The 21,006-nt window shown below is 42.1% G+C and overlaps 1 protein-coding gene across 1 annotated transcript in view; it reads left to right on the plus strand.

Moving 5' to 3' along the window:
* LOC139638224 (usherin-like) overlaps window positions 1-21,006 on the plus strand; it is a 246,823-nt gene that overhangs the window by 175,933 nt on the left and 49,884 nt on the right. Inside the window, 5 exon segments of the mRNA XM_071512286.1 lie at window positions 2,763-2,986; window positions 3,756-4,095; window positions 7,309-7,506; window positions 7,935-8,089; window positions 14,971-15,169. Of these exon segments, the coding sequence (XP_071368387.1) occupies window positions 2,763-2,986; window positions 3,756-4,095; window positions 7,309-7,506; window positions 7,935-8,089; window positions 14,971-15,169 (1,116 nt within the window).

Below are 21,006 nucleotides of genomic sequence, written 5' to 3' on the forward strand. Positions count from 1 at the left end.
GCAACAGCTGCCGCTGCTAAGTGAGTTACTAGCCGTCAGACTGCCTTTATGTCACACACATACATACACACACACACACACATACACACACATATACACGAGCATCTTCCTGTCACACGGCGCCTGTGATGGATGTGGCGAGGATAGAATGCAGTGGAATGGTGCCGGGGAAAATATCTGCCATTCTCCACTTTTGGCCTTTAAATGGAATGAGTGCCTAAATTAACTGCATTTCATTTATGCAAGGCGTGAACACTGATTAGGGTGTTAAACAATAAGTTATTTATCACTCTGCAACTAGCTGCGGCCCCATTAAAGGGCTAGGCCATGACACAAGGCAATGACTTAGTGTTTAATGTCTGCAGTCAAATAAAATGAGCACCACAGCTGGGGGTAGATAGTGCCACAGATCAGCATGTTGCCGACTTTTTAGATAAATTTGCTAAATACCTCATGCAATTTAGATGATTTCAACTGTAAGCTAAATAATCACCATAGAGCAGGGGTTCTTATAAGATGTTTCAGTCTCTCACTGAATGAGAAACCCTTGCATAGCAGTTTATCCAGTTAATTATACATGATAAATATTGATATATCTAAACCCAATGTGACTCAACTGGACACCATGGGTCCAGTGTGTTGCTTAATTGCCTGGGTTGGGGTCAATACTCGGTTTAAAAATATTTTATCTTTAAACAAATGGGCTTTGGACAATTTTGACAAAAAGTGTTTTGGTCGGGACAGGCTCAAACAGACAGGCTCTGACAGGCTCATCACAGTCAAGCCGTAAGGTCAGTGCTGGCTGTAGATGAGATGTAGTCTTTTCACTATTGAAGTGACACAGTCTTTTTAGGAGTGATAGTTCACATGGGGAGATCCGAATCAGATGAGCTGGAGTCTCTGTAGTCACTTAGGTTCCAAGTAGAACTTTAACCAGAAATTAAGCACTATGCCAAAGCCTTGTTTACCAGAATGAGGTTTTTCTCACCGGAATGAAGTAGATTTTTTTTATTGAAAGCAGTTCTAGGTGGAATATTGTTAATGTAAAGAAAGTTGACGGTATACTTTGTTTTGTCAAAACAAAGTTGTAAGTAGAACCTTGTTTGTCAGAATGACATGAAGGTCTCTTGAGCAAAAACATTTTTTTCTCCACCAAGATGAAGCAACAAGAATATGGGTCTTCCTACTTCAAACCCGCGGGTATTAAAGTTGGTTTGATTTGTCAATCTTTCAAAGCGACTTAAGCTATTTGAATTTGAAATGTGAAGCACCGGGGGATGTGAGGAAAGGAACATACCTGATATTTGATATTCACCTGCAAAACATTTACAGGGAAATAGGAAGATAGTGTGTATTTAAAATGTCACCTTGCCGCTGAAGGTGAAGTGGTGGCAGGCAGACATCACCTATCACTGTCAAAGATGGCAGCTCTCAGAAAAACACACTTTCCTTTCGCCCTGCACTCCTCCGACAGCATAGCCTGAATATTACTGCTGTATAAGAGAGGAAAGGAGGCAAGCAGGGGAGGAGGAGAGGAGCAGAGGAGGAGGGAGATAAGAGAGGAGGTACACTTATATTCAGAGTAGCCTGAATATTACTACTGTTTGGAGGGGAGAACAGGGGTCGAGGAGAGGAGGAGAAAGGGGTAGGGGAGGTGTAGAGGAGAGGAAACACGCTCCAACAACATGGACTAAATTTTGTTGCTGTATGGAGAGGAGAAGTGCACAAGAGAGGAGGAGGAGAGGGGGAGGGAGGGAGAGAAAAGGAGAGATTATGGAGGAAACCTGGCTTCCCCACCACTGAAGTGATAGGCTGAATATTATTGCTGTATAGAGAGGACAGAAAAGAGGAGAGGAGGCGAGAGAGGAGAAAAGAGGCTGAAATTGTTACTCTATGGAAGGGTTTAGGAAGAGAGGAGCAGTAGAGTACAATCTTGCTTACGATTGTTGCTGCATGAAGGAGGAGAGGAGGAAAGAAGAGGAGATGATGAGGGAGAAGAGTAGAGAAGAATATGAGAAGACAAGAGCGAGGGAGGGTAGGAGGGGAGGGGAGAAAGAAGGAGGTAAAGAGGAGCATAGAGGAGGGGTTGAGAGGAAAAGAGAGGGACATGATAAGAGCAGAGGAAGAGGGAGGAGAAAGAGAGATGGCGAGAAGAGGGAGGAGAGATGGAGAAGAAAATAACAGAAGTTCTGGGAGAGTAATAGAAAGCAAGGCAGGGGAAAGACAGGGTTCTTGGTAATAGAGAGAGACATGCGGAAGTGATTTCAGACATCACTGTCACATGTATAAATAACAACAACACGTAAACAACACGGATGACGCCAGCAGCCCGTCAGAAGCATTTCCCCATGGAGCTTTGGTGCTCCAGGCGGACCAGAGTCATGTGTAGGAGGAGCTGTGTCATCTAAATCACTAAGGCCTCAACATTTCTCAATGGTTTCTGAAAGAATGTTCAATAAGCTCATATTGCTAGACAAGAGACATAATTGAGCACTGAGCAGATAGTAGCAGCAAAATTCAATTTCAGGAAGTTAAAACTCCATCACTGGAGGCTTAAGATACTTACAAACCCCTCACTGTTGCAACCTGTGAATATGCAAATCTTTGTGGCAGGTGGTCCAAAAAGATTCATTCCCTGCTCCTGTATAACTCATTGCACTAGATTTTAAACAGCTTACCATAACATACTAGTGTGCTCAGGTATGGGTAAAAATTAAACTCAACACCAAACAGTAACATGATGTGTACTTCACTGTCTTCAGGTTTTGCCTGCTGTGGTCAGGAATACATAAACTCCTCAACCTCTCTCTGCTGTGTGGGCCATGATGGATATCCCACAATGCACCCTGCTGGCAATGCCACAATGACACTGCAGTGCTGTGGGTCAAAGGTCATACATCAGGAAGAGGAATGCTGCAATGGGATTGGCTATGACCCTGAACGACATGTGTGTGCCGACCGGCCTACACCTGGACTGTTAACACAGGTATGAGTGTGTGTGTGTGTGTGCGTGTGTGTGTGTATGTGGTGGATTTGCTTGTAGATGGGGAAATCAGAAACACACTCAGCTTTTAAACTCTCTCGCTTTGGCTACCTATTTCTCTTTGCCTATTTATATCTCTTATCTCTTCCTTAAACACATTTTCTCTCTCTTACTCTCACTCACAAACACCCCCCCCCCCCCCACACACACACACACACACACACACACACACACTGTCACATCAGGAGTTGGGGACTGGGCCATCTTCCATTTATCAGTTGGGGTCATGTGGTGTTTGTGTGTTCCTAAGTCAGCATGACACGCACGCACGCACACACACACACACAGACACACACACACAGACACAGGGACAAAGACAGGGGAGGAACTCTCATTAGCTCTAATGATGTCATTAAGAGACATGCATACCACACACACACACACATTCTGTATGTATGTGTTTGTCAGACACAGAGAGACACTTGAAAATGCACTATATAATTTTTTTTTTTCATTAAATAGAAATAATATACCTGTAGCGGTTGTATCTTCTTGTGTGCAGTGATGATGGGAATGTACTTGATAAAAGAAAAATTAGGTTGTGAACCTCATTGTTTCCGTCTCTCTCCCTCTCTTGCCCTCCCTTACTTTTCCCCTCCTCCATCTTGGCATCCCTCCCTTCTGTCCCCCCCTTCATTTTTTCCCTCTCTTCCCTTTCTTCGTTGTCTCCCTCTCTGTCCCTCCCTCCCTCCCTCCCTCCCTCTCTGTCCAGTCTCAGTGTTTCCAGGGCGCCGTGTGTCCGTTAGCCGCGGCCTCTACAGCGTACTGTGGCTCCTGTGACCTAGATCCATCTACGACCGCCTGCACATGGGTCCTGTCTGCACGCACACACCCTGACACACACACCTCAGCGACAACATATTCACCTTCCATGACCACCGCACATGTAACTGACACCACATACCTGCGTACACACAGTAGCGATGATGCACACGGAGTGGCAGACGCACACAATCACACCCACTCTGAGAAGCTGCGGTTGGAGGGAAGCCTGTGTGCGTCTCATGAAGAGGTGGTGTACAGCGGAGACGCCAACAGATACACCTATACAGGTACTGTGTGTGTTCAGTGTAACCTTCATTTATCCAGGGCACTGAGTCATTTCCATTCACCCTGGGACATCCAGGCTTCTATTGTTGGCTCAAGTGGTCTCGAGTGCCTTGCTCAAGGGGACTTCAGCAGGTGTTGTCGAGGGAGGGGAGAGCGTTACTCATTCACTTTCCCCACCCACGTTTCCCTAGCCGGTCTGGGGATTTGAACTGGAGATCCTCTGCTCACAAGCCTGCTTCTCTGACCTCTAGGCTACTGCCACCGTATATTTATCTGCCCTTGTCTTGGTATCTCTCTGCCTGTTTCATCTCCTGTCTTTCGTGAAAGCTCATGGGTGCGACCCACACTGTCACAAGTACATGGTATGCCCTTTGAGCGGAGTTCAGTGTTTGACAAAGGGGTTTGTTTGAAGGAAAACAATGTCAAATATGTCTGCTCACATTCCTGGAGCATTTTGATATGTCATTTTAATAAGGTGCTGCGCAGAAACATTTTTTGTAGCTTCTTTGGTGTCCTTCCAGAGAATGCAGTGCCAGTTGTTTTCAGTGATTGACCACTTCACATCTACTGTTCAGACCTACTGTTCACATACTGTATATTCAACACTGACAGATGGACTGTGTGGAGGAAAGGTAACTTCTCTACACCCCATCTGTGATTGGACAAACATGCGATTGACTACTTGAAAATTCACCGCACAGAAAGGGGTTTCTGTTTCAGAATGAGGAAAGGTAGTCATGTGACCCTCTCGCTTTGTGAATGTTGTTGCTGTAGTCTATGTGACATAATGTGGGAATATCCTTGAGCAACTTCATGGCTGAAAACAACGACATGGAAGTGTTTATGAAATATATTTTCACCCTCCACTGATTGTTTGTTTTTTACTAGAAATAGGCTTTTACACATTCATTTTTTTCATGATTTTCGGGGGCAGCATGCTACTGGACCCCCCTAGTTGTAGAGTGTTTTTTGTTTTTTGTCACCTTTTTGACCCCTGATGTGTTTGCCTTCTTGTGTCTGACTTACGACTTTGCCAGGAATTATGAGTCTCACTTTAGTCCCCTGAGCCATTACGAAGTATAATATAGACAGAATATAGCCATCTGCGAAACACACTGCCTATAGAAAATGGGAGCCTGCAGAAAGCAATGCTGCATTTACACCAAGTGTGTCAGCCACTGCAATCAAGGGGCTTCAGAAACAGATGCCCTTCCACAGGCTCACACACACACACGCACACACACACACACTCTGAGACAGCTGTTGCAATGTACGATAATAGCTGTAACGTGGTAACTCTCTCGGCACCGTGCGCTGGTGTGTCATTAAAACTTAGAGATGGGCGTTTAAATGCCATTTCAACATTCTCTACTATTTATCAGCCCAAAGGGAGCGGGAGTGTGTGTGTGTGTGTGTGTGTGTGTGTGTGCTGGTGTGTGTGGGTGTGTATGTCAGGATTTTCACTCTCTCCACACATTATTTATTTGGGTAGTTACGTCTGTTTAATCAAGACTAATGGTGGTTGTGGGTACATGTGTGTGTGTGTCTGGGTGGTCATGCACTCATAAATACATGTGTGTGTGTATCATGGTGTGTTAGTGTCCCAGTTAGTTACTATTTATGTGTGCCTGTGCTTGGAATGTACTTCTATGTATGTGCATGTCCATGTGTTTGCATTAGTTTGTTTGTGTGTGTGTGTGTGTACATTAGTGTACATATGTGTGTGTGTGGCTGGCATGGGGCGGTTAGGATAAGAGTGTTTCTAGGCGATGCTGTGACACCATCTGGGCAGAGGCACATAAAGCTGTCGCCACCCCACCATACACCAGATGTTTCTCATGCACACACACACACACACACACACAGAGCTAGTATACTATATTTCTCTGAGAAAATAACTCCGCTGGATTAGACACACAGATAGCTCCACACATGCACATAGACTTATCTACAGCATATATTTACTGTATCTGAATTAATTTTCATTCACACTCAGTTTTTAGGCATGTGTCTGTGCACACATATTCAGTTTTCTGTGTGTGTGCCTGTGTGTGTTTTGCTGCTCCAGTATATCACAGTAGTAAAGACAAGAGTCCCAGACTGCTGGTTAAAGCGCAATCCCATTTACAGCAGCAGTCCCTCAGCTCTCTTAAAAACAATGCATTCTGTGTGAGTGTGAGTGTGTGTGTGAGTGAGTGTGTGTGCATGTGCATCTGTATGTATATATGTGTCTGTATGTATACCTCACCAGAAGGGTTGTTAAGGATCTGTCTCCCATAATGCTTCAGTCACTGGCTACACTTTACAGCTATGCACCAGTGATTGTGCATATGTTTGGTATATGTTCATATAATGTCCGCTTGCATTGACAATATGACTCCCGAGGCGTTCTCAAAGATGGAACTAATGGTACTGTGAGGTGCTTTGGATACACACATCTGCCAAATGTTTCATAAATGATATATAGAAATGTTATACTGAAGTGCAATATTACTTTAAAGATTTTAGGTTGAGCAAAATTATTTCGCTGCTACCTCCATACCATCTCTGTTAACCACTTATTCATAATCTGAGTACACAATATGTTCTGCCACAATATTCCCTTTGGTGAATGATTTTATCCAAAGCTCCTTTTACTACTGGGAGTGCATGCTATAGTATGGATGGACCCAGCAACAATTTAATCCCTAACCCTGATGGTGCCCATTCACAATGTTTTGTACAGATTAAAGAAACGCAGGATGCAGCAATGAACACTTTTTCCCCCTAATTGCTAAGAAATCAACTTTCCGGAGATGCAAATTTATGTTATGATATTGTTGATAATTTACTGATTATTTGATAAACTCAGATTTTGATTTGTAGTCTTTCTCTATCAATGCACAATCATCATTGTATTAATAATAATAATGATATTTTTTCAGAAAGTACTCATAACAAATTGACTGATTGTTTGCACGCTAGCAATTGGAGGCTATACTATGTATGCTATTGATAATAATTTAAACTTTTAAATATGAAGATGTAGACGTTTAGTATTGGTAATTAATTGATTAATGTACTAATTGATTTATTGATAATTTTCTTCCTCAACTCCTTCCCTGCTTTCTTTCTTGTCTCTTTCCTGTCTTTTTTCCTTTTTCCCTTCCTTCTTTCCTACCTTTCTCCCTTCCTTCCTTCCTTCCTTCCTTCCTTCCCTCCCTCCTTCCTAACAGACTCTGACTTGGAGCCCTTTACCACCTATGAGTACAGAGTAAGGGGTTGGAACAGCTTTGGACAAGGCTCCAGTGATGTTACCACAGTGACCACCAATGAGGACAAACCCTGGGGAGTGGCACCGCCCCGTTGGAGTCGCCTAGGCGACAGAGATGACATCATCCAGTTGCATTGGCAAGCCCCTGCCAGGCCTAATGGTATGTAGGCTCAGTGTGTGTGCGCGTATATCATTGCTTTTTGGATGTTTGGATATAGTAGAGACACAAAAGCCCCTTCTCCATAGATTGGGTTCAGTTCAATTAAATTGAGTGGGGGCTGCAGTATAGAGTAAAGACAAAAGTATGATGTAGATTGATTTTCAACCCCTATCCAGCAACCTCATCAACCTCATCATTAATGTAGTGTGCACTTATAAGACAAGATTTTCAAATCTATTCAACTGTAAGCTATCCTCAGTGTCATCACAACACTGACACTGACGATAGCCCAGAGCCAAAATGTCTGCTCTCCATCTGCAGCTGTACAGCGCTGATGGTCACTATCACCGCTCATTTAACAGTGGCATATTAAGAGAAATCTCACTTGGGTTATTGAATTTCACTCCCTTCTAATTCTAATTCACCAGGTAACATCACCCACTATGTTGTGCTGCGCGATGGACAGGAGCGTTACCGTGGTGATGAGAACAGTTTCACTGATGTGGGTGGGATCAGGCCTTTCCAGGAGTACAGCTACCAGCTACGGGCCTGCAACCGGGCTGGTTGTACTGACAGTGCACAGGTACGATGGTGTGGATGTGTGTGTGTGTATGTGTGTGTTTTCAATGTGGCTTTGATAGTTTTAATTTCCATTTTTATTAATGTTTAGGATTGGTTCTTTTTTTATTTAGTTTCATATTCAGTTTTAGTATTTTTGGTAGGGGTGGTATTTTTTTTAAAGGTATAATGATATAACATGTATTTTGTATATGTTTGCAAAAGGTTTGTTTTTTTATTTTTTTATTCACATTCATTTTTCAATTCATCCTCAACAAATTTAAATTTGGGACTACCTTACAAGTAGACAAGATAGTTTTAGTTTAATTTTTTCAAGTCTTGTTTTTATTTTCATTTCAGTTTGTGAGAAAATTAACACCTAGATTTAATTCCTCAGTGGCTGTGTCTCAAAACAAATCCAGGACCAGCGATTAAATACCATCAGCATACACCACCTGTAGCCAATTAACTTCAATTACCAGTCACATCTCTCATACATCAAGCTGGACCCTTTTAACTAGGGTGGTGTATGCTGATGGTATTTAATCTCTGGTCCTCGATTTGTTTGAAACAAAGCCACTGAAGAAGGCAGCAGAGCCGAAACGTCTGGCTGTTTTATCTGTCACTCATCTTGACTATGTAAATAAACAGTGAAGTTATTCAACTGAATTGACTTGAGTGCGGCCTGTGTGTATAGTATATTGTGGATTTCCTGGGGTCTCTGCACCAAGTTGTCTACAGAAGTAGTCCCTCGAGTGAGCACATTGTCTATTAAGCAACTAATCTAGAAACCTTGGACACAGTATAATTTAATTATTTTTTGGCAGCTATATAATTAGAAAAACGAAATGACTGAAAAATGTTCAATTGAATGGGAATGCCTTTTCTTTTGATTGTGTCTGTGTGCTACTTCTTTCTTTCTCTCTCCCCCCCTCTCTCTGTATCTCTCTCTCTCTCTCTCTCTCTCTCTCTCTCTCTCTCTCTCTCTCTCTCTCTCTCTCTCTCCCCACCTCATCCTGGGGGGATATGTCTTATTCTGTTGTAGCACCTCATTTCATAAAGACATTATTCCCCCATATGATTAGCTAATGGCTCTTCTAAAGATGGTCTGAGCTTCACTGAACTAAGCACCACTTACTCTGTAGTTTAGTTCACTCCTTTAATTTAGCTGGAACACTTGAAGAAAGAGAAAGGTGCGTAGAGAAAAAAGAGAAAAGTGTGTGTGTGTGTGTGTGTGTGAGAGAGAGAGACAGAAATCGGAGCCACAGAAGAGAACAAAAATAATCTCCAAACATTTATTTCTGAAGGAGCAACAGCACAACTAGCAGTACAGCAATCATGTAGTAAAAAGTGTAACAACTACACTTGTTTGTGTGTAATACACTACACTCCATGTTTACTCAGACGAGCCTATGTGTATGTATTAGACTCCTTATCAGACAATATTTGCCTAGCCTATTTTATTGTTAATGTGTTGTTTTTGTAACTTTTATTTATCCAGGGGAAATTGCCTGAGCATGCATGTTATTTTTCAGCAACACCCTGCTTCACATTCATAGAGTTGTATAAATTCACAACAGGGAGCTGCCCAGTTCAACCACAGTCTTCTATTGTTGGCCGCTGCACAGCTTTTCTGCAGCAACCGGGGGTTAACTGTCTTTTCATTTCGTTTTGCACCCAGTTCCAGGGTTCAAACCAGTGTCTTTCCAGCTACATGCCCATTTTTTAGAAGCCCTCGACAACTGTCTCCCCATATGCAGATTTCCCTAAAACATAATCTTTGGCTGCTTTCTTTCTGCAGTTTGATCAAGTTGAGGCTCTAATTCTCTATACAGACTCACTACAACATGTGATCTTTCCACTCTTCTGAGTCTGTGGGTCTGACCCTCTGTACTGTTCCCATGACCGAACATGTTCGCTCTGTTTTCCACTCTCATTGCAGATGGTCTAACATCAAAGGAATAATGTTATACGAAGAACTAGAGTGTGTGATGTTTCCACAGTGTGTGTGAACTCTGTGCTGTTCCCATGTTGGAACAAGTTGTTATTTAGCCCTGTTTCTGCTCTCCCCCTCTCTGTGAGGCTGTGGATTTGCTGAGCCTACCTGATGTTTGTGATAGCGTCCATAATAGCTTCACACACAACTCCCCCGTGCTATCTCTCTGGCTGTAGCCGAGCTGATATCACCACAACAATTAATTTCTCCAGCTTAGAGGTGATGAAAGCTGCCGTTGAAAACTGTCTTTCTGGCTGTTTTTTTTTTTCCTCCTTTTTTTGGTTTGTTTTGTTTTGGGTTTTTTTAGTTAATTTTAGATCTCATTATTTTGGTGAGCACGTTTTTGCTTAGAGAGGAAGCCTGTAGATATGTCACTGGAGGGGTGGATGGATGAGAGAGGGTGAGGTGAGAGGGAGGTATAGATGGTTGAATGGAGGAAGTGAGAGATACATGGATGGTGGGTGAGAATGAGAGAAAGAGAGACGCATTAACGTATACAGTAAACATGCTGGGAAGGATGGAGGAATTGATGGATGTACAGTAGGAGAGAGATAAAAGGAGAAGGAGAGGTAGATGGTGGGAGAGAGGAAGAGAAAGAAAGATGGATGGATGAACATTCCAGTAGGTTTTCCTGTGGAACAACCCTCAGGCTTCTTTCACTGAGGTCAGTCTGTGTTCTGTGATAGAATTCTGCTTTTTAAGCTAGAATAACACACACACATACACACACGCCCATGTACACACACACACACACGCACAGAAATACACATAAATAGAGTTCTCAAATGGCGACGGCTGTGCACCAGCATACAGTTGGTTACTTTTTCTGGGTGAATATAATTTAAGAAGCATTCATTTTTCAAGTTCTGTAAAATATATCACACTGATAGCACATCACCTGGAGTGCCTGTTTGTGAATATTGTTGCCATCGCCCCACCTTGTAAACAGCCTACTAATGTGACTCACTTCCTCATGCACTTGCACGGTCAAATTCACTTTGTTACCCTTGTAGAAGTCAGTGCATGGCAGTGGATGCTCTCATGAATGGGCTACAGTTAGCTAGTAACGTAATCCAAACACCAGTGGCTGGCAGCCTCATGTGCCAGAAAGGCAAAGCAATTCATCGGCTGTCAAGGCAGATGGGTCCGAACAGGTCAGTTGTTTTTATTTTTTTGTGCATTTTGTCACTGAGCATGTTTGATCATAGGTGGCGCCGGTTTGGTTTAGCTACGCCATTTAATCCATGATGAGTTAAGTCTGCATAATGTTTTTCTGTTTACTATAGAGCTGTGTGTGTTAGAGAAAGACAGAGAGACAGTGTGTGTGTGTACACGAGAAAGAGAGAGGGAAGGGTAGAGAGCTATAAAATGAAGGAGTGGGTTGAGTATGTGTTATTGATGATGGCATTCCGTTTCTCTGATATGCTAAATTAGTATCGACAGTTGATTTTAATAAAAAAGTAAAACATGACACTTAAAATATTCAATTAATATACACAAAATACACAGGTATGTATTAAACAGTAATTTACAATTCTTTCTTTTCTTAAAAAAAAAAAACACTTCCACATGTGATATGTCAGATTTAATTTTGTGTATACAGCTGTGAAATTGCAAACTTTGATATAACTTTGGTATATTGCTTAGTTCGTTAACAGGTAGACTACCATTATTATCTCTGCATAGGTACACAATAGAACAGCCCAAAACGAAAAGCTCTCAAATTAATTTATGTTGATTGACAGTGTCTTATTCGAAAAGTACAACAGCCATCTGTGGCATATGCTTCCTTACCACAAAACCTTTGCTTTCAGAGTGTCTGAAGTGTTAGTCTAATACACTTGACATGTGAGACAGGCAGCCACATTCAGTCCTCAGAGTTTAGCTTCAGTACAACAGAGAATAAAGCCATCAGAATGCGTTGGAGGCCACCAACTTGACCTCTCATGGCAAAATATTTTCTCTGAGGAGCCCCTATCCCCCCTAGCTGGCTACTTTTTCCATTCAGCTGGCAACTCTCCCTCTCTCTCTCTCTCTCTCTCTCTCTCTCTCTCTCTCTCTCTCTCTCTCTCTCTCTCTCTCTCCCTCTCCCTCCCCCCCTCTTTCTCACACAGATAGACACACACAAACACACACACTCCCAGCAGACGGTGGGAAGTGAGTGAGTTGGATTAGTTTGTACACCAGTGAAAATTGGCCAAACAGTCCCAATTATGGGCTAACTTGGGCTAACCCAATGCACCACTGCAATTACCTGGCCTCAGCCCACACACACACACACACACACACACACACACACACCTGCTGTGACAACAGAAGGTGCTGATGTAATACGGTTGGTCACTTAGTGAGCGAGGAAGAGCGATTGGTCCTCCCCTCTCTTCGAATCCCTTTCTCCTGTTCTCTCCGCTATTTGTCTCCTATCATTCCGTCCATCTTACACTCCACTCCTCCACACTGTCTCCCAATCCTTGTCTCCTCTTCCCTTTCTTTTATACCTCTATCTTCTTCCTTCTCACCCTCACTCCGTCCCTCGATCGTAACTCCAATCTCTCTCTTACACCCGCTGTCATCCCCTATGTCCTACATTACTCTCCTCTCTTTTCTATATTTCTCTCACAACCCCCTCTTCCTCTATCCCTCCATCTCTCCATTCCCTTAAATATGGAGATGGGTCGGGGGATTTTAGCAACGCACATACTCATGTAGTGTTTGATCATCTGTGAGTAAAATATAAACATCTACTTTGTATTTTTCTGAGTCAGTAATGCTGTCAGCCATGTCAACTTTTACATATTTCACTGTCTACCCTGCCAATAAACTATAAAATGTAAGAATCAATAACTTTTAAATGCAAATGGGAATAAATCCATGTGTGCCTTTACTCAGCATATTTGACTCTAACTTCTCTGTATGCGTTTGCTGCACTCAGCCTTCTATCTTGATATTTTCCAGGAAGGTGCCCACACATGACAAGCTCTCTGCACTGCGCTCACTGCTAAGAAGAGGGTAGATAGGCTTGTTGATACTGTGCACAAGAAGACGGGCGTTTCTCCTAGGCCACCGGTGGCAGATTGTTTTACTTTTGTACAATGCACCTGAGTTTAGATCAGAGCAAAGCCTTGACAATTGCTCTTAACATCTTTGTACATCAACAAATACATTAAATAAAGCTGTAATGTGATTGGAAGTGCTTTGGAAGTTCAGCTGCAAACTGGGTCAAAGTTCTACTAACTGTGATATAACTATAATATGTGAGATTTTAAGTTTACTGTATGCAGTTCACTGTATGCAGTTCACATATAAATAGGAGAGTGCATGGCTTTCATTTTCTTTACGTTTGAGCAAAATCTTGAGAGACACCTAAGCTCACAGCACACTGAAGCATTCACTGGCCTAGCGTATACCTCCCTGCACCTTCCTTCTCTTCTTTTCTTCTCCCTCTTTCATTTCTCTGATTCCTTTTCCCTTTCCTCTCTTCCGGCTCCTTTGTGTGTGCCTGTGTATACCTGCATGTACCTGTGTGTGTGTGTGTGTGTTTGTGTGTGTGTGTGTGTGTGCGTGTGTGTGTGTGTGTCCGTTTAGTTGTAGTAGCAGTGTTCTAATAGCGTAGCAGTGTGTGGGACAGGTGGGGGAAGTGCTAGTGACAGTCTATTAAGGCAGGATATCCCTGTTGCCATTAGCAGCAGATTGCCCTGTGATTCTGTGGTCTCCACATTCAGCCAGCGTTCACAGGCGCTCACAGGTACTACAGAGGGAATTAACAATAAGCTGGACAGTCACAACACCTACAGCATTGTATTATAAAGCATCATGTTTCCGCATGGGTTGACCCTATCATTTTTTTGTTGCAATGGTGGTTGGGGGTCATTTTAATTACAACCTCCATGTCCATCCCAATTAAAGTGCTTATTGTTAAAACTGCCCTCATTGAAATTCTTTGACATGCTAAAACTGTGTTAAACTGCATTTAAGGCAGGTTATCTGTGATGCCATCAGCAGCACATGGGTGGCAGGGTGTAGCATAGTGGAGAGACCATCCTGTAACTGCAAGGTCAAGGGTTCAACCCCATAACAGCCACATGTCCTTTTGAACTGTCCTTCAGCAAGCTGCTAAACCCCTATCTTCACATTTTTTGTAAGCTGCTCTGGGTAAAATCGCCAGCTAAATGCCTTAAATGTCACTTAAAATGAAGATTTTTTTCCCTGTGATTTTCTGGCCCCTGCATTCAGGCTCTATTCACAGGCAATGCCCACCTCTACAACAGGAATTAACAACAGAATGGAAAGTGGTGTAAAAAAGGCCACTCTAAAAACCTCTGTATTTACAGTCATATACTAAAATGTAGTACTATATTATGTATTACCAATAATTTGGACAATTACAACAGCTCAACATGGCACTACATATTATATTATGAAGTACCATATATGCACATTATATTTCCACATTTGTTTCTCTTATAAGCTTTTGCAGTAATGGAGACTGGCGGTAGTCCAAGTTTTGGCACTAATGCAGGTTGTAACATTGTAAAATTATTTTGTTTTTTAACTGTTATGTGCAAATAAATGGACTCAGTGGCAAATGTCTTGCTTCTATGAGCAACATGGTCTTTATTAGCTTAAACAGGAAACTTTTGAATTTGGATAAAAATGTTTTATGGTCATGTCAGTCATGTTCATCACTATTTATTGTTCAGAATGATAGCTCTCCAAAGTGATCACAGCAGAAATATTCTCTCTTTTATGCATAACTTGTACATTCAAAAAAATTGAGAAATGTGTTTACCATATTTTATGGTATGTTTTTGTCTTTCTGTCTGTGCATGTATGTGTGTATCTGTGCCTCTGTGTGTGTGCCTTTGTCTCTTTGTTTGGATGTGTGTGTCCATGTCCACATGTGTGTTTAGATGATGGCAGTGACGGTCCAGGGAGTCCCAGAGGGGGTGCAGTCTCCAATGGTAACAGCCTTAAGCCCCTCCTCCCTGCATGTGAGCTGGTCCGAGCCGACCCGGCCCAATGGAATTGTACAGCGGTACCTCCTCAACCAGACTGGAACCGGGACCATATACAGACACACTGGTGGACCCAGAAATTACACTGTGACTGGTAAGATACATGCTCAGGATGGCAGTTGTTTAGGTAGGGAGGAGAACGTGTCTTGTTCACTTCCACCTCCCAGAATTTCCAGGTCGGTCCAAGTAGTTTATTAATTTACTTTTTCTGGTCAAAAGTTTGCTATCCATTAGACTCCTGGCACTAGAAAACACATATACAGGTATATCTATGCACACATATACTGTATATACTAAGACACACACACATCCTCACTGATGGACAAAGTAATTGCGCACGTCAAATTGTCTTTTGTTTCCTTTCTTCTCTCTCCCTCTCCACTTCTCTCCCTCTCTTCATCTCTTTTTCCTCTTCCATTCTTCCTCTCTCCTCTCTTCACCTCCTCTTGTCATCCTCTGCCTCACCTTTCCTCGCTCTCCCCCTCCACTCCTCCACTCCCTCTCTCCCTTAACCTGCTCTGTCCTTTCCTCCTCTACACTGGATCTCTTCAACTCTTTTATCATCCATGTCTCCTTTTTCCCCTCTCCAGTCTTCTGATTCCCCTCCCCTGTTATCCTCCTCCCCTCCCCTTCTCTTCCTCTCCTTCCCATCTCCTCTCCTCTTCTCCATCCCTTCTCCTATCCTCCTCTCTTCTTCCACTGATCTCCTCTCTTCTCTCCTGCCCTGCTCCTCTCATCCTCCTGCTTTTCCCCCTTCTCTTATATCCCCTTTCTGCTCCTCCTCTCCTCTCCTCCTCCTCTGCCCTGCTACCCTTTTACACCCTCCTCCCCCTCTCTTCTCCTTATCTTTATTTTCTTTTTTCTCTCTTCTTTCTTGTCCCTTCTCTTCCACTCATTTCTGTCATTTCTGATATTCTCTTCCTCTCCATTACCCTCCCCTTTTTCTTTTGCCTCTCCCTCCTTTCCTCCTCTTCTCTCCTCTCCTCAGTCCTCCTTATCCTCCACCTCTCCTTATCTTTGCTCTCCTTTCTTCTTTTTGTCTCCTCTTCTCCTCTTTCTACACCTCTCACCCCTTTCCCCACCCCCTCATCTCCTCACCTCACTCTCCTGTATATCCTTCTCTTCATCTCCTCCCCATTGTCATCTCTGAATTCTCTCCTCTCCTCTCTTTGCCTCTTCCTCTTCTCCTCTCCTCCCTCTTCTTCCCCTCTGCTTACCTGTCCGGTCCTCTTCGCTCCTCCCCCCTCTCCTCTCTTCTCCTTTGTCATGTGTTTATTTATGTATGCTTTTTTCTGGAAGCCATCTAATGACTGAATTTACACCTGATTCCCGCCATGCTCTCTCTGGCCCAGCCCCTTTACACACACACACACACACACAGAAGCACAAGCATGGACACACAAGCAGAGCAGCGAACACAGAAGCACACTCAAACACGGTCATGTATGCACAGACACACACACAAACACACACACAAACACACATAAATGCAGACATGCACATACACAAATTCAAGGATCACTCACACAAGCTTAGACACACACACGTATAAGTACACAAACAGCACAGCAGAAGCAGTGTGAAAGCACCGCTCTTACAAAACACACTTGAAAGTACAGCATGTACACACACAGACAAACTGAAGTATAGCACTTGGTTATATAGACACACGCACACACACAAACATGGTGGTGTCAAGACTGGGTGATTTGTGGGTCTTCTTTTATCTACCCAGAGGAGGAGCAGTGTTGCTGGCCCTCTGCCATCAGTCACAACACACACACAGACACACACACACACACACACACATGCGTAAAGGGTGGTGTGTTGAAGGTAGTTGTTCGCAGAATACAGATACATTCAGAGACAATAAAACAAAAATACCAATAGAATATGCTCACATCCTGGGCTAAAATAAAAAAGCATGTCACAGTACATCTCTATGATACAGTCAGTAGAGTCTCAGTGACTTCATCTACTCCATAAAAATGAAAAATATTCCGAAGCCAATTTGATTGACCCCTTTATGTATGTGGAGTAAAAAGAACATTGTAATGACATATTCCAAAGCTGAAATTCACTAGTATTTTCCCTTCACAGCTCTGCTCTCCTCAGTGTCTTGGACCCAGACCAGGCCTCGGCTTTGCCAGTAGCCAATAGACTATTCCCATGGTGCCTGTGGTTGGCTTGTATGGTCAGGAGATGTGTGTGCAGGGCGTGTGTGTGTATGCGTGTGTAGGCATGAGGCAAAGCAAACAATGCCAAATAGAGATGGTAATGTGCTGTAATACTGTACCAGCCCCATGTGCCAGTGTAAGCAACCAGCATGTGTGTGTGAAATTCCCCTGTCCCCCAGTGAGACACTGGAAAACCCTGTCTAATCAGCCAAAACCACTACTGGAGCAGTCTCTCTCTCTCTCTCTCTCTCTCTCTCTCTCTCTCTCTCTCTCTCTCTCTCTCTCTCTCTCTCTCTCTCTCTCTCTCTCTCTCTGTCTCTCTCTCTCACCTGCTCTTTCTCTCCATCTTATTCTGTCCCTCTCTTTGTCTCTCTCTCAGTCTCTCAGTGTCTTTCTGTCTCTCTTTACTCCTTCATGCCTGTTTGCCTCCCTTCCTCTTCCTCATCGTTCCTTTGAGAGAAAGGGGGTGACATGCAACAAAGGTTGGAGTTCATTTTAATGTAGAATGACACAAGTACATGACATGGAATGCAACCAGGACACCAGAAACACCTTTTATTTCATGGGAAAACAAGGCAAGACTTCTGTTCTTGAACTACTTTCAATGTATTTTCTTCAACATTTTGAAATTTCTGATCAGTTCGGAAGTTGGTTTGTTATTACATTAAGAGTATACAGTAAGCAGTACAAAGAAAAGGTTCCAAAATTTTATGACACAAATGGCTAAACACACACACATACATACACACACACACACACACATCCATGTACACACAGACACACATGCCTACACACTCAAACTCTCCCTCTCCATGTGCGGTGTTATTGTAATGAATAGCTGCCAGATAAATCATAGCCGTTATTAGCGATGGTTTCAAACCACCACTTACACCTACACCTCAGGCATTACACACGCACACACACACACACAGAGGGAGAGAGAGAGAGAGCAAGAGAGAGATTCAAATAGAAAAAGAGCACAAAGTGTGAGAGAGGTAGGCAGAGAGAGGGAGAGAAGGAGAGAGAGTGAAGTAAGGAGTAAAGACAGACAAAATGAGACAACGAGGGAGCGAAAGGTACACAGAATGAAACTGTCTAAGAGAGAGTGAAGGAGAAAAGGAGGAAGGAGTGGGAGAGATGAAAAGATGGATGGATGTATCTAAGTGTTTTCAGTGAAATATGAGCAGAAATAATTGCCCCGCTACTCCCTCATCCTTAATGTTTAATACGCCATTATTCATCTTCTCTGTGTCCCTGCGATGGTAGCGCTCACCACTGTCAGGGCCAGACTTTAGAACAGCTCACACTCGCTTACGCAAACCAAAGAATCTGGAGAAATGCGGCGGGTTTTGAGCTGGAATAATGTTGATTTTAGATTGAGTCACTCTTGTACTGTAACTTTTTTGAGCTATGAAATATCTGTAGGGCCAAGGATGTGTCAAGGTAGAGAAATTACGTGGGTTTTTTTTTTTTTTGTTTCATTTTTTTTTTTCAGAAACATTTTGATTCCCTATGTATGAATTTAAAATCAGGTTTTTCAAATCAATTTGCTTTTTTACAGGGACATCTGGCTGATTTCAGATGAGAATTTATCAAAGCTAATTTAAGGTTGATTCACTACATACATTTAAAAATGGCCTGTATATTTTTGGTTGTTTCAAACAGTATACAGTATATAAGAGTATATAACTGTAACAGAGTATCTACAGTAGGAATCTAGCAAAGCCACAAAGTTTTTTAGTAAGAAGAATCTTGGTTTGCTAAGTGTAAGTTAAAGGAGAATGAGTTAAGATTAATTGACTCTTATAATGAAAAATTTTATTTTTATTTTGAATGATAAAAATAGTCATGAATTTATTTCAAACGAGAATACCAGTTACATTTCAATAACCACATAAAAATATAGTGTTGAATCCCTCACATCTTCAGAAAGTCACCTATTCAGGAATTAGGAGTTTGGATTCATGTGTTTCAGGCATTTTAGTTATTTATGGTTTGCTTTGGTCCCACACCTTTGAAACAAGTTTTACATGTGGGAGGCATTGGCAGCTGGCAATTATGCGAAAAAAAACACAGTTTCTGTATAACACTTAACAATATCCACCTATGGATGGCAGGTTGTGACTTCTACATGTGAACAGTGGACAGTGGACCGTCATTAAGTTCTATTTGTCAGCATGCAGGATGAATCACCGTGATTGCAAGTAGCCTCAAAATTAAGGTTATTGTTACAAATAGGAATTTTCTTCTAACTTGCTTGCATGGTTAGAATAAAAAAATACAAAAAGCCCATAAAAAGTATTCTATGATGCCAAAAGTAATATTAAAAAAGAGAAATACATGTTTTTTTTTTTGTTTGTTGTTTATCAATGATTTGCCTCAGGAAAAGCAACAAATAGAACCTTATTAATAGCAATTACCGAAAAGTGACATTTTATAGAAAGAACTAAGCACTGCTAAGATACCCCCATGTGAATCGATATTAAGTATTGCTATCATTAGCCCACAATGAATTATTGCCCGCAATTATATAGATTATGGCATTAATCATGTGTTTAATTGGTCTTTTGTAGGCTCATTATTAATTCAGAACAGCGGGGAATAGAATATGTTCTTTTATTTATTAATGCGTCCCCTCTTAGTCCATGCTCTGATTGGTCCCTGCTATAGGTGGAAAGGATGGAGACGTGGGAAAAGGGAGAGCAGAAAGATGAGAAGTCTCCCTTCATGTATCTCTCCTGCATCTGACCTGCTTTAGAAAGGCAGATTGTTTTATGTTACACAGACCAAGAGTCTCTCACCAAACTAGTTACCAACCAAACCCTGTAAATTCCATCTAAAATTTCCCCCAGAACTATATTTTTGCGGATGGTGCAGCAGTGGTTTAGCAAGCTTGTGGTAAAAAAAAACAAAAAAACAAAGTGGGACTCCAACAGTTTGCTATATCAGTAAGAGGGAATAGAGGAGTTTCCCAGAGATGATGTTGTGGAACCACATGTTTCCCTGCTGAGTCGGTCCTGCCAGAACCTTCTCACCTGTTTTTCCCCTACTGTGTGTACTGAAGCCTCTCAACCTTCCTACTGTCCCAGTAAAGGAAAAAACTAAAAAGAGGGATCCCCCTGACTCTGGGAAAAATGTTAGTATAACTTTGTAAGGCTCAACATGCCATAGGTGTGAGAGATAGAAAGTTGAAGGGAAAGAGATGAAAAAAGGGAGGGCGGAAGAAGAGTATGAAGAAGAAGAGGATAATATTTATTTTGGTGAAGGTCAAAAGATACCTCAAGTTAGGATAGACAGAATGTAGGAAAAAAGGACATGAAATGGGAGGATGGGAGAGCCGTTAAAAGAGGAAGATGAGGTGGAAAAGATAAATTAATATGCATTTAATTGTTTATTTCCACGTGAAGTTCGAGTCATTAATTACTGATTTACTCTTCAGTGTGTTCAGATCATTTTGCTCTTGTCAGATGAAAACCTTAGATCTCCAATATTTTGTTTTCTTTTTTCGCAGATCTTTATTTCCCAAATATCAAGAAGGAAATAACTAAATAAAATTTTAAATAAATAATAAAAAGAGATTCCTTTTCTAATGACCAATGCATTTTAAAAAAAAATATGAAATGGATTTAATGGGTTTAAAACCATAAAACCATCTCAGCCTCTCAAGTTAAAAAAAGAAATATTAAAAAGCTTGAATGTTCATCACATAAAAGTGTGAAATGTGAGAAATCAGTTTTCCTCTGAGGAGAAAGCA

Source organism: Centroberyx affinis, unplaced genomic scaffold (assembly GCF_046629955.1).
Source record: "Centroberyx affinis isolate AG114_WGS23_722 - 3 ecotype Tasmania unplaced genomic scaffold, CSIRO-AGI_Caff_v1 ptg006213l_1, whole genome shotgun sequence".
Taxonomy (NCBI): domain Eukaryota; kingdom Metazoa; phylum Chordata; class Actinopteri; order Beryciformes; family Berycidae; genus Centroberyx; species Centroberyx affinis.